This window comes from Microcebus murinus, chromosome 12 (genome assembly GCF_040939455.1).
Source record: "Microcebus murinus isolate Inina chromosome 12, M.murinus_Inina_mat1.0, whole genome shotgun sequence".
Lineage (NCBI taxonomy): Eukaryota > Metazoa > Chordata > Mammalia > Primates > Cheirogaleidae > Microcebus > Microcebus murinus.
In genome coordinates this window covers 42,467,091-42,481,381 of record NC_134115.1, presented here as the reverse complement: position 1 = coordinate 42,481,381, position 14,291 = coordinate 42,467,091, and the positions used below count along the sequence as shown (strand labels likewise).

At 39.8% G+C, this 14,291-nt stretch overlaps 1 protein-coding gene across 3 annotated transcripts in view; it reads right to left on the bottom strand.

The window, feature by feature from the left end:
• SNAPC3 (small nuclear RNA activating complex polypeptide 3) overlaps window positions 1–11,179 on the bottom strand; it is a 47,951-nt gene extending 36,772 nt beyond the window's left edge. For 2 of the 3 annotated variants that reach the window (XM_020289346.2, XM_076008754.1), the window contains exons 1-2: window positions 10,775–11,173; window positions 9,965–10,042 (exon numbers count right to left, since the gene is read on the bottom strand). In XM_020289346.2, the coding sequence (XP_020144935.1) occupies window positions 9,965–10,042; window positions 10,775–11,091 (395 nt within the window). In that variant the 5' untranslated portion in view covers window positions 11,092–11,173. Of the gene's footprint in view, window positions 1–9,964; window positions 10,043–10,774 lie in introns of all 3 variants that reach the window. The other variant, XM_012769674.2, reaches the window with a different exon arrangement.
• Between the last annotated feature and the right edge of the window lie 3,112 nt (window positions 11,180–14,291).

The window sequence follows — 14,291 nt, the reverse complement described above, 5'->3', positions numbered from 1 at the left end:
ATGCACCTTAGAACTGTTGCCTTGGATTCGGACCCTCTCACGTTTTAACTGGTTTAACCAGCGCTCCTGTTGCTTACACAGCCCCACAACACTCTTTTGCTGAACCTTGTCCATGCCTAGACTCTGATCCCTGCTCTGGCTCCTCCCCTTTCTAGACAAGGGGTAGCGGTTTCTCTCAGATGTCCACCTAGCTGCGTCCCTCGAGGGAACTTAGGTGCATCTTGGCCAAGGCATCAGGGGGAGTGAACTGCCGTTATCCTGATGTCGCCACAGAACCCTAGGTTAGCAGCCACTCAAACCCCATAGCCGAAGCCGTAGGGCTACAGACACAATAACCGAAAGCAGTCACAGTGTTCCTTCCATTCACATTCACTCAGAGGTTACACATTCCCTCCCCTGGGGGATCCCTGTCCTTAGGAGCCGATGGGGCTCCTCTTCCGTCCCACTAATGGGCCTACCCCTAGGAGTCGATGAGGCTCCTCTTCCGTCCTGCTGACGGGCCTAACCCTTAGGAGCCGATTGTGCTCCTCTTCCGTCCCGCTGATGGGCCCATACCCTAGGAGCTGATCGGGCTCCTCTTCAGTCCCATTCCATCCCACTGACGGGCCTACCCCTTAGAAGCCGATCGGGCTCCTCTTCCATTCCATTGAGGGGCCTACCTCTGGTGGGTCCCAGTCCTCTACCTTGTCCGACGTCCTGGCTTTGGTCTGCCGCTCTGCCTCCTGCTGTGGAGGTCAGCCACAGCGTGGCCTGCGCCAGTGGCCCTGCTTCCCCTCCCTCAGCAAGGCCTTGGCAAGTATTGCCCTTGGCCAACAGCTCTTGGCGCTGAAGGAGAGAGATGCTGCTAAGCACCAGCTGATCTGCTGTCCACCGTCCGCCATCTTAGTGGCTTCAAGGGGCCACTCGGTCGGCTTTCCCGGTCAGGGAACCAAATGTTGCGGCAAGGTGTACAACTAGTGTTACAGCTCTTGACCAGGAAAAGAACCGAGCGGCACACGGAGAGTTGGAGAACAGTCCTTATTTCTTCAGCAGGCTCAGCCGACTTCTGACCCCTCCTTCCTTGGTCTCCTCCTGCTTTTATACCCTTGGTAGGACTCAAAAAGCGTCCAATCAACTACAAGCTTTAACATCCAATCAACTACAAGCTTTAACATCCAATCAGCAACAAGCTTTAACATCCAATCAGTGACAGTGGGATTCAAAAAGTATCCAATCGGGATGACACAGCCAGTGTGGCCAGAGTGCAGGCCCGGACAGCAGGCTGCGGCATGTGGCCCGGCCCCATGCAGTACCGGCTCACGGAGATGTGGAGCTGGGAGGCAGTGAGCGGCGGCCTGGAGCCTGACAGTTTTCCGAGTCAGAATAACAGAAGTAAGGAGCACCCTACCCTAGCACTGAGAAAGAGTGCCCAAGGAAGTCCTTTTCTCCTCCCTAGACAGAGGTACAGACTTGTTGGAGAGGGCACAGCTAAGACTCACTGAATGGCAGAGAAACTGCTATGGTGCTGTATCAATATAACCTGGTGGAAATCCAACCCCAAGGGTACCAGAAAAAGCTGTTCAGGGGAGGTGTGGAGTGGGGTGGTGGTGGGTATGATTGCTGGGTGCTGAGTGCTTCAGACACAGTACACTGCAGGAACAGAACGCTGGGGAAGCTGCGTGCACTGCAGGATCCAGCTGAACCTGCACATCAGATCAGGAGGGCAAAACCCTTTCCTCCTGTCCTGAAAGGCCTTTCCATTGCCCTTTACCAACAAAGCTTGACAATCACCAGTTAGCAAAGGAAAAGTATTTAAAGGGCCAAGGTTCATTTTTAAATAACAGGCAAAATAGGTCAATTACACCTGGCACACCGTATTTCTTACATGAAGGGTAACATATGCTTTGGGACTTTGCTTTGTTCACTTAGCAGTATGTACCAGAATCACTCTCTAAGAGTTCATTCTTCCTTATCCTTTACTATAGCTGCAAAATATTCCATTGCGTGGATTTCCTGTAGCATACTCTCCTATGTATGCGCATTTAAGGTATTTCAGTACTTTGCAATTACAAACAATACTATAATGAATAACTTTGTACATATGCATTTGTATATTGTTGGAGGTGTGTCTAGGGTATGGATTGCTAGAGGTAGGATTGCTTGGTCAAAAAAGTACATATATTAAATATATGTAATTTTGCGCTAGATATTACCACACTTTCCCTCGGGAAGGGCTATACCCATTTGCATTCCCATCAGCAATGCAGAAAAAGGCCTGTAACCCACAGCTTTGTCAAAAGAATGTATCATGTTTTTAAATTTGTGCTAGTCTGATAGGCAAGAAAAAGTATCTCAGTGTAAATTTAATTTTAATATCTCTAATTATGATTGTGCTTGAACATTTTTTCATGTTTGCAAGTCATTTTCATCTTTTTTGTGTGTGAATTATTGGTTAATTCCTTTTTCCTATTTTCCCACTGGACTTTTGGTCCTTGTTCCTCAACTTTTAAGAGTTCTTATATATTAGGAACATTAGCCCTTTGTGGTACATGTCTTAAGTATTTTTGCCAACTTTGGCAGCTGTCTTTCAACTTTGTTTATGGTAGTTTTTTTGTCATGCAAACATTTTAATGTTTAGGTAGTCAATTTTATCAATCTTTTTATTTCCTCTTAATTTAAGTAACAGAAATCCTTTTTCTACACCATGGTTTAGGTTTCTTTCTCTACATTCTGATCCTTAATCTATTAGTTTATTCTTGTGCATAGTGTCATACTATATTTCCATATATATTTAACTCTAATTCTGGACTTTCTATTGGTATATTTGTCTATTCATGAGCCCATACTCATGGTTTTAATTATAAAGACTTTGTAATATATATATTTAATATCTAGTAAACACAATCTATTAAATTTAATAATTTATCTATTAAATCTATCTCTTAAATTTAATAATTTAATATCTAGTAAACTACTACTCTCTCATAATTTTCTTCCCCTCACCACCAAGTTTTCCTAGCTATTCTTGTATGTGTTTTCTACAGAAATGCTACTGTCAACTTGTCTAACTTCATAAAATAACACATACTTTTGGTATTTTTATTGGGATTACACTGAATTTATAAATTAATTTAGGAAGAACTGACATCATTATAATGTTTAGTCTACATATTCAAGAACAGAGAATATCTTTCAATTTGTTCAAGTTTTCTTCTAAGTCTTTCAGGAGTGCATTAAAATTTTCCTCACATAAGTTTTACACATTTCTTGTTAAATTCATTCCTAAATATTTAACCTTCTTCTTAGATATTGTAAATGGAATTTTCTCTACCATTATGTTCTCTGTTTATTGTTGTATACATGAAAACTATGGATTTTTACATATCAATTTTGTATGTTGCTATTTCATGAAATTCTTTTTTTGTTTGAATCCGTTTTAGCATTAATTTCTCTGGGATTTTCCATGTATACTATTATGTCATCTGTGAATAGAGGGAGTTTTTTTTTCTTTACTTACTCTTATACCTCTAATTAATTCCTATCATCAAACTGCATGGCTAATACCTATAGGACAATGTTGCAAAGCAGTGGAGATAGTGGGCATGTTTGCCTTGTTCCAGATCTTAGCAGAAAATGCCTATATTACTTCTCTATTAAATAAGATACTAGTTTCACAACTAAGCTGCATATATTTTATCACGTTGAAATATTACCCCTCCAATTTCTATTTCTTGAGTATTTTTATCATGAATGGGTGTTGAATTTTGTTAAGACTTTCTCGGCATCTCTGGAAATAATCAAATAATTTGTGTTCGATTTATTAATATGATATATGATATTAACAGATGTCCTCATATTGAACCAACCTTCCATTCCTGTAATAAATTCCACTAGGTAATGGTGTAGTATCCTCTTAAAATGGTGTTGGATTATCTGCGAATATTTTGTTTTGAGTGTTACCAGTATTAAGTTTCTTTCTCTGTACTGTCATCATCTAGTTTAAATATCAGTGTCATGTTTGCTTCATAAAAATAATAAGTTTTTCTTCTTTCAAGGCATTGGGACTATCTTGTCTTTGAATGTTTGGTAGAATTCTTCTGTGAAACCATCTGGACTTGGACCTTTGTTGGGACAGTTTCTTAAATAACTTTCCCTGTTTTTCTAATGTGCTTAATTTCAGTAATCTGTTTTTCGCTAGATAATTACTCATTTAATTTAGGGTTTCAAATTTATTTGTGTAGAGCAAAGATCACTCAACTGTATCACAATGTTTTCCAATTATACATAATTTATTTGTGTAGAGCAGGGGATTAGCAAACTTTTCCTTAAAGGGCCAGATGGTAAATATTTTAGGTCATAGGCCAGATGACCTCTCTTACAACTACTCAATTTGCCTTTATAGTATTATACAAAACCAACCACAGACAATATGAAAATAAATGGGCATGGTCATATAACTTTGCATACAAAAAACAACCAGCCAGCCTATGGACTGTGGCCAATCCTTAAAAACAGTACTGCAAAGTACTTACAATTTTTAAAATTTGTTTTAATGATAATTTCTCCCTCATTTTGTAGGTTGTGCTTTCTCTCATTTCTTCTTAATCTACTTAGCAGTTTATCTATTTTGTTGTTTCAAAAAATAAATATTTTTTTTTTTTTTTGAGACAGAGTCTCGCTTTGTTGTCCAGGCTAGAGTGAGTGCCGTGGCGTCAGCCTGGCTCACAGCAACCTCAAACTCCTGGGCTCCAGCGATCCTTCTGCCTCAGCCTCCCAAGTAGCTGGGACTACAGGCATGCGCCACCATGCCCGGCTAATTTTTTATATACATATCAGTTGGCCAATTAATTTCTTTCTATTTATAGTAGAGACGGGGTCTCGCTCTTGCTCAGGCTGGTTTTGAACTCCTGACCTTGAGCAATCCGCCCGCCTCGGCCTCCCAGAGAGCTAGGATTACAGGCGTGAGCCACCGCGCCCGGCCAAAAAAAAAACAAATATTTTAATTAATTAGATCTATCATTTTCCTATTCTCATTAATTTCTGCTTTTATCTTAATCTCTTAATGTTTTCTTTCCATTTACTTTGTTTTTGTTTTCTGAACAAGAAATTTAATTCACTTATATTTACTTTTACTTTTATTAATGGATGTTTCTTGTACTGGCTTCCTCTAATCACTGCTTCAAATATATCCCTTATATTCTGATATGTAGTATTTTCAATATCATTATTTCTTAAAAATTCTGTAATTTCAGTATGCATTTTTCCTTTCACCCAGAAATTATTCTTTAAAAAGAAGTTTTAAAATTTTCACATGAAGAATCTTTCTGATTTTTGTTTTTGTTAGTAAATCCAAGGTTGTTTTATAAGCCAAACTGAAGCTTTTAATAGGTTACATAAGACTAATATACCTGGTCTCAAATTTTCTAATTATATATATTCTAGTACCTTTTTTTTTTCATTATAAGATATGTATTCTTTTCTTATTTATTTTTTAGAAATTGGGGAGTAGGGATTGTTATTTCTATTTTTGTTCTAGTGATTACCTTTGAAATTAAATTTTTAAAATACCCTTAGTTACCCATTTTCTTATTTAATCTTTTACTATCTGGCTTGTTTTTTTCTTCCCCTCAGTATTCTTTAAAACCCACCTATTGCCTACACATCATCCTCTTTTGTCCTCCCATCTTTTTAGTTACAATATTGTACTTTGTTACAATATGCAACAGTTAGACATTAGTCTTCTACCCTGCTCACCTTTTTAATCCTTTTGCTGAGAATTTCCCATCATCAATTGGTTGGATGAGGCTCATCTTCTAAGATATTCCTCAGAAATGACTGGCAGATACAGAATTACCTATGTTCTTGTATAGAAAACTTTTTCTATAGCCTTGTTATTTGAAGGATATCTCAGCTGGATATAAAATCCATAGTTCACACTTGCCTTGAATTTTAGAAAAGATACAGCTCCATTGTTCCCTTGCTTTGTATGTCAGTTGTGGAATATCTGATGCTTTTCATAAGTTTGCCTTTGTAAGTTATATGTTCTTTTTGCCTGGAAGACTTGATTTTATATTTATCTCTTAAATCTAATAGTTTTACTAAGATATATCTCAGAGTTGATAATTATGGGTTGATTTTTCCAGGTACCCAATAAGCTCTTTCAGTTTGTAGATTTATGTATTTTTCTATTTCTGGAAATTTTTCTTAGATTATATCTTTAAATATTAATTCTGTTCCATTGCTTTGTTTTTCTTCTTCAGGAACTCTGATAATATGAATATTATGTCTTCTTTGCCTGTTTTCCATTCCCAATACTTTCTCTGACTCTGACTTTACTTTTTTCTTTATGTCATTTTAAATGCTCTTGGTTGTTTTCAGACCTTTCTTCATTGCCCCTTATTAAATTTTTATTTGAGTTCTATTCTCCCTTGCGTATCTCACAATTTACTCAATTATGAGATAATTTTGTCTTTTTCTTCCATTTCTTTCCTGCATTTCATTAATTTTTTTTCATTTCTCCCTTTTTCATCATTTCCATTCTTAGTTTTAAATTTCTAATCCAAAGTGTTTTTATACCCTCAAATGCTTTGAGTATATTCAATTCTGTATGCAGTGTAGACTTAAGGTTTTCTTCTGTTTTCTGGGGAGGGAGTCTCCCAGGATGATTTCTATAAATAGTTGTTTGCTGATTTTCTACAATAAGTTCTCTTTGGATTTTATTTCCTCTTGTTCATTTTTGTGACACTTGGTAGGATGGGGATGGTAGTTTACAAGATTCCCCAATATAATGTCATTCTAGCAAAGTCCATATATATTAGAGTTGTTTGCATTTTCTTAAATTGTTTGTAGTTGTGAGCCCTCCAATTTTGTGGTGATCTTTTTCTTGCAGGACTCTCAAGTTTCCCCTTTTCATCCTTTCAATACTCAACCAGTAAACACTGCTTTCTTGGCCACAAAAATGAGGGGGATAGGCAGAATAATCTAACAGAAATTGCTATTGTATTAAAAGTAATGTTGCTGAAGCTTTGGGGATGTCATGCAAGTTTCAGTAGCACCCATATAGTGTAACAATTGTCTCTCCTATTCCTAGAAATTAAAATCTTCAGTTTAAGAAGTCAAAATTCTTACCTGGCCATTATCTTGGAGAAAATATAAAAACAAAAAACAAACAAAAAAAGTGCAAATTTCAAAAGTGCTGAAGTTATTGAGCTTGCTATAGATTAAAGAGAGTAGCATAGCAGCATGTATCAAAAAAGAATCAAGGCCGGGCGTGGTGGCTCACGCCTGTAATCCTAGCACTCTGGGAGGCCGAGGCGGGCGGATTGCTCAAGGTCAGGAGTTCAAAACCAGCCTGAGCAAGAGCGAGACCCCGTCTCTACTATAAATAGAAAAAAATTAATTGGCCAACTAATATATATAGAAAAAATGAGCCGGGCATGGTGGCGCATGCCTGTAGTCCCAGCTACTCGGGAGGCTGAGGCAGAAGGATTGCTTGAGCCCAGGAGTTTGAGGTTGCTGTGAGCTAAGCTGACGCCATGGCACTCACTCTAACCTGGGCAACAGAGTGAGACTCTGTCTCAAAAAAAAAAAAAAAAAAAAAGAATCAATTTCTATCAATTACTTTTTTTCCCCTTACATATATAAAGTGAGTCCAATAGCTCCTTAATTAGGAAGGTGAAAAAGTACTAGAAATAGATTTATTTTATGTCATAATAAAGGGATCATGTGCTTAGGTTTTGTTTTTATTTTTATGTTTAGGGAAAAAGAAAGGATAGATAGATTTAGGTTTTTGCCACAAATCTAATTTTTTTACAGGACAATTAAAGTTAATACCAGTCCTGCTTTAAATACAACAGCTTTACAGTACATCAAAAGAATCCCAGCAGAGGAATGGTATATTAACTCCACTAACATTATATTTATATATAAATCTTTCCACCTATCCTGTTTGGAGGGACTAGAAGACAACCAGCAAGATCTAGCTGACCTAATAGTAGAAAGCAGTAAAGGAAAGCAATGTGTTATTTAGTCTTAAAATTACTATTCAGAATGGCTTAATAAAATCATTACAAGCCAATTAATATGTTATTAACTACAGCAAAAAAGTCTGCTTTGTTTATGATTATCACCAACCTTCTTTTTACAGTCTATCTCTAAAAACCACTTCCTGAGTCTTGATAGTTTTTTATTATATTCATTCTATAAATATTTATTGACTCCCTATTAGGTGCCACAGTTCTAGGAACTGGGGCTATAGGAGTGAATGTGACAGATATAGCTTATGGAACTTGTGAGTGCAGCTAAGATGAAAGAAAATTAATAAAGTATATTATAAATATGATGAGTATTTCCACAGGGAAGCACAGGATGTTACATGAGTATGTAAGAGGACCTAAATGGAGACTTGAACGATGAGTAGAAGTCAGCAAGGCTAGGGACATAAGAAGAATGAGTATTGTAGACAAAGGACTGCAGTGAGAGAGCACATTGTGGGAAACGAAACATAGTGCAGCATGGCTGGAACACTGAAGAGACAGTGAGCTGAAAAGATCCCCAAGGTCCACTCCATAGAGGCCTCTATGAGCCACTTAACCATCCAGCATGTTAGCCTAAGGGCCCTCAAAATGTTTAAGCAAGGGAGTAACATAATCACATGTGCATTTTAGACAAATACAACTAATCAATCAACAATACAAGGTCACCAATTGGAGCAGGCAAGATAGTAAGCTTAAGGCCAATACACAGATGGGAGTTTGGACTCTCTATGAGCCTTCAAGCACGTTAGAAATGTTAGAATTCAAGATAATATAAATGCATCTATTTCCTAAGGAATCTTGGGGTCTTAAAGACGTGGCAAGTTTCAGACAGAAGAGAGACCATGGGCATCCTGAGCCATTTGAAAGAGAAAGTGGTGGAATATGAATATAGAAAGGCAGATTTTGGATATATATGGAAGGCTTCAAATGTCTAGCTAAGGAGTTTGAAATTTTTCCATATAGGAGATGTAGAGCCATTGATAATTTCTAAGCAGAATAGCATACTCAGGTAGCATAATGGACAAATCAGAAGAAACAACTTACTAAGAAAAGACAGAAGCCTTTCATAGCACTCCAATTGTTACTAATGTAAATATTAGCGATGAGGACTGGGGAAACAGATTTAGCAGTTATTACGAAAGAAAACCCAGGTAGAATTGGAATGACTACCCAAGTATATGAGGGGGTTAATAGAAGGGGTAGAATCAAGAATGACAGAACAGTGTGAAATATAGTGAAATTATAAATTTCACTGTAACATGCACAAGTTTTCTATTATCATAGTGTGGTAGGCAGATTATAACTGATCTTTGAGCTATATGGTATCCAATCTGTACAGAAAATGCAAGTGCTTAGAAACTTTCATTATAAGTTGATAGTAATTTTATGTCTCTTGAATTTAATAAAAATTTGAATTCATACTGTCTTTTATAATTTCACTTTTTTTTTTAGTAATTCTCTTTTATAGTATTTTACAAAAGTATAGATCTGGCAAAGATTAAAAATTTAAAAAATTGATCCTTTACCACAGACAGTTCAGGAAACAATACCAGAATATTTAGCTTACACCCTAAAGCTAAGTAGACTTTAATCTACCTTTGTAAATACACATTCGAAAAATAAACACAAATTAGAATACGGACTGGATATTACAGATTGTGTATTTATTGTTAATTTTCTTAGAAGGATGATATTTTGTAGATATGTAGGAGCTGCTATATTTAGAGGTAAATTATCATGTCTGCAACTTATTGAATGGTATAAGAAAAAGATACACAGCAGGCAACCCATACACATAGAGCTAAAGCAACTATGCCCAAATGTTAACGGTGGCTGAATTTAAGAAGTGGGTATATGGATAATGACACTATACTTTCAACTTTTCAAAACATAATGTCGAAAAAAATGTTTCAAAAAATAGCACATAACAAATGCAAAGTCCTCCATACCCCAAAGTCACCAGGTCAGTATCCTCCGGGATGACTTCTGGATCCTCGCCTTCCTCAAAACATTTCAGTTTATCAAGGCTAAAACAAAAGGGAAAGGAATACTTTTAAGGTCGGCCATGCATCTTGTCCACACCGAGTCAGGGTTGTACTCTAAATACATCACTGACAAATTAAATCAGATAAAATCCAGCAAGAGACTCAGGAGAAACCAGAATTCAAGGCAATGATTCCTTCAATGTGCTGATATTTTATAATGAAAAGGATATATGGCTGATAAAGGCAGCCAGTATCGTTAAATAGAGAAAGGGATGAGAAAGTTATTTTTATATTTTCAACCCAAATAAGGCACATTTTGGGAAAATTTCAGTAATAGCATACCCAGGAGGTCCACACAAGAAACCACAGTTAATCAAGGTTTTAACATTCCACCGATTAAGTCTTCCCCAGCCTCACCATTATTTACTCAGGTTCCTCCATTGTCAATGTGCCTGTCAATGGCAAGTACATGTCGCTGTTCCCTGATTGCTTTTCTTTATTAACAGGCACTTTTAAAATTAGAGAACAGAAAAACTAGCCTTTGCTAAACATGTCTTGTTCCTTTACTCCAACTCGCAGAAATTGTGCATCAGGGTCTTGGACTTTTCCTGGTGCTCCAGGAAGGCTCCTGCCAGTTGAAAGCTTTGAAAGGGCGATCCTCCTACCCCAGGTCTAAACCACAGGCCTTCCCAGGGATGAATCCCAGAGGACAGCAGGAACAAGGCTGCACCCGGTTGGCCCCAAAATACAACAGCCCCTCGGCCCCGCACTCACCCGCACACCGCCCTCAGCTCTGCCGCCGCCTCCAGACTGCAGCCCAGATCCCGGGCCACCGCGGCATCCTCACGATCCGAGTCAGCGACCTCCCCACGCCCGGGCAGGGCGGGTGTCGGCGGCTCCCTCAGCGACAAGTCCCCGGCCCCACGAAGCCGGCCACGCCACAGCTCCCCAAAGCCGCCCACATGGAAAGCGCGCGTGTTTAGCTCGGGAAGCTCGTATTCTGGAAAGTTGCAGCCGCCAGTGTTGGGGACAGGGTCCTGCCTGCTGCGCACCCCGCTGCACGTTGGGCCGCCCAGACCGCCTTCAGCCATCTTCGCCCCACTCCCTTCCCTGCAACAGCCCGGCGATTGAGGCCTCGCGGGGCCTGATGGGACTTGTAGTCGCGGGCGGCGCTGGGCCGGCAAGCGGCGGGGTGACGCAGTTGACGCTACAGACACTACATTTCCCGGCAAGCCCCTCCCGGCCCGCCCCTGGGCGCGGCTCCAGGAGGCTCCGCGCGTGGGGCTCGGAGCATTGTTCTCGGTGCCTGGGAGCTGCGAGGAGTGGTTGCGGTTCTCAAGCACCGCAGTGGGTCCGCCAGGGTTCCCGGTGTTGCCTGGATTCCCGGCCCTTTCAGTTATATAGCCACGCCCCCCGCCTGTAGGGCGGCCGCTAGATGCTGGGACGTTGGCTCCTTGCTTGTCCTGGACCTGAGAATGCGGGACTGTTCTTCACTGCCCTAGAGCCTGAGAGACAAGAGGGCCAGGGGCCCACACCAGGGACACTACCAGCCCTCTAGATCCAGCCCTTTCAGAACCTCCCAAAGAACCCAAGTTCGGGTACATGTATATACATATGCATTCGTGTATGCATAGTGTTTCAGAGCGTCTACTCTGTGTCACACATTGTATGTTATTAACCGTAATGTGCATTTTTAAAAATCCCAACAACCTTTCCAGGTAGGGATTGTCATCCCCATGTTGCTGTTGAAAAAAGAGTTACTGCTAGGCAACAGAAACAGGATTAAATCTGATCTCAGCTGGTCTAGCTCCAGATGGAGCACTCTCCATCTCTCAGAGGCCCCAAAGGACATGGCAGGACGTACAAAAGAAGCCTGACTGTTTATTTAATAGGACATAATCATATGGCATATAATTCACCCATCTGAAGTGTTCAATGGTTTTTAGTATATTCACAGAGTTGAGCAACTATCACCACGGTGTATTTGAGAACTATTTCTCCTAGTCCTAAGAAGAAATCTGGGCAGGTCTTACATCAAAAACTTTAACACGTTAAATTACAGAAATGCTATGCGATAAAACTATGCTATTCAGAAGATTAAAAACAAATCTTAGTGCATATGAAATGCTATCTCATTGTGGGTTTGATTTGCATTTCCCTGATGATATTGAGCATGTTTGTATATGTTTATTGATGATCTGCACATTTCTTCAGAAAAATGTCTATTCAAGTCCTTTACCCATTTTTAAATTGGTTGTCTTTTTATAGGAGCTCTGTTTATTATCAGTACAAGATTGTAGGAGACATGTGTTGTTTTCGCCTGCCTAGCATTCTGGCATTCTGTTTGTTAGATCTGAGCTTCCCTACTTTTTTTTTTTTTTTTTTTTTTTTTTTTTTGTGGTCCTCCTGAGCTTGCCAATTATAGAAACCTTCCCACTCTGGCCACAGTGATTGGTCCAAGGATGAGCAAGTGACTCAATTAGAATCAATCAGAATCCTCCTGTGGGATTTGATCTATCACCTAAGAAGCTCTTTATCATTTCTGAGGACCTAATGATGTGTCCTAGACACAGTGCCTGCCAGTGGAAAAGTTAGAAGGCACAGAGGCAAGAGTTGGAATAAGCAGAGACATAAAAGGGAGAAAAAGAAAAGCCAAGTGACTTGTAGCTATTGGAACTGAGGCCATCTTCTCTCCATACTTGGCAGTATAGTATGTAAGAGAGGCAAAAGTTTACCTCTGCCCTCACAGCAGTTTTCAGCTGGGCCTGAAAATTAAATTGACATAAGACAGATCAACAGGGGAAAACCATACAAATTTATGCAATACAACGTTTATGTGGCATAGGATCCTTCATCAGGGAAGGAAGACCCAAAGATGGAGTTAGAATTGAATATTTATTTGCTGAATTGGATGAAGAGTAGTAATTATGAAAATGTGACAAGGGAGCTGGGATAGAATAGTTAATTGGATAGAAAAGTGACTACAAAGATAATGATGAGTTTAATAAGGTTTTTGGTACATGTTTAACCTCGGCCTCAGCTTTCTCTCCTTGATGGTAAAAATGATACTTCTGAAAAAGGGAAGATATCTTTCACATGGGAATTTCATCTCCTGCTGTTAAGCAACAGAAGGAAGATCAGAGTGATCTTCTTGCACGTGCTGTTTTTCAAGTGCTTTTCACTCAAAATAGTCAATATGCCAGAATGGCATATCTTGGGGTGGCCTGTTCTGAACTGCTTCCCTAGTAATTTTTTTAAATCATAAGCTAGTTTGAGTTGGATTCTCTTGCAACCTAAAGACCAATCGTCTTCACAGGTCCTGAAAGATTTTATCTAAATTTCTCGACAGGGGGAGCTCTCACTCCAGAGAATGAGGTCATGCTTCTGGTGGAAGAAAAATCAGGTCTAACATATATCTAAAGATTTGGTAATATTGGTTTTAGGAGTGGAGACTACAGAGGTTCCTGAGCAGTGCCATGAGGACACTCTTGTCTTAGGATCTTGCCATTCAAATGTGATAGTATTATCCATAATGACTTGTACGATATCATTAATGGCATGTAGATCCTGCACAAATCTATACTCATTGGTTTAGGGAACTTAAATTCTTTCTATGCGTCCTGGGGTCCTGTCAGCCCATATGGCCTTATTCACTTTTGGTAGCTTTCTTCTTGCAAATGCTGCAACCATGTGCAGGTCTGCTGAGGCCCAAACTTCAAAGCAAATGGCTCTGCAGTGGCAGTCTCCTGTATGCTTCACCGGGTCCTGGTATTCATCCAGCAGGAGCTTGCGGATGCCCCTGGAGCTGAGGGGGCTGCTTCTGGAATAGCTTCTGGTGCTCCTGCTGGTCACCCAGGTCTGCCTGATTTGGCAGTGGAGGTGGTGATGGGTACAGCTCCAGTTCTGGCAGCGGCTCTCCATGGTCCACCTCCTGGGCCCATTGTGGGGAGTTCCTGAGCCGCTGCTTGCAGACGGCTTCCTCAGTGTTGCCTAGCCCCGCACCCCCTCACCACCTTTGCCTACAAGGCTTGGCACCAATGGAATCCCCACTGTCAATTTCACCTGTTGTCTTCTATGTTCACAATGCTTACTCCTGAAACACTTGCTAAAGGACCTGCCTGAGTCTGTTTTACAGTTAACTTTTATTTTTTTAAGTGGAAGGAGTACACTCTAAAATAACGATAAAAGGTATAAGACAGTAACTATATAAACTAGTAACATAGTCATATGTTATCATTATCGAATGTTATGTACATAATTGTACATGCTAGACTTTTGTGTGGCAGTGCAG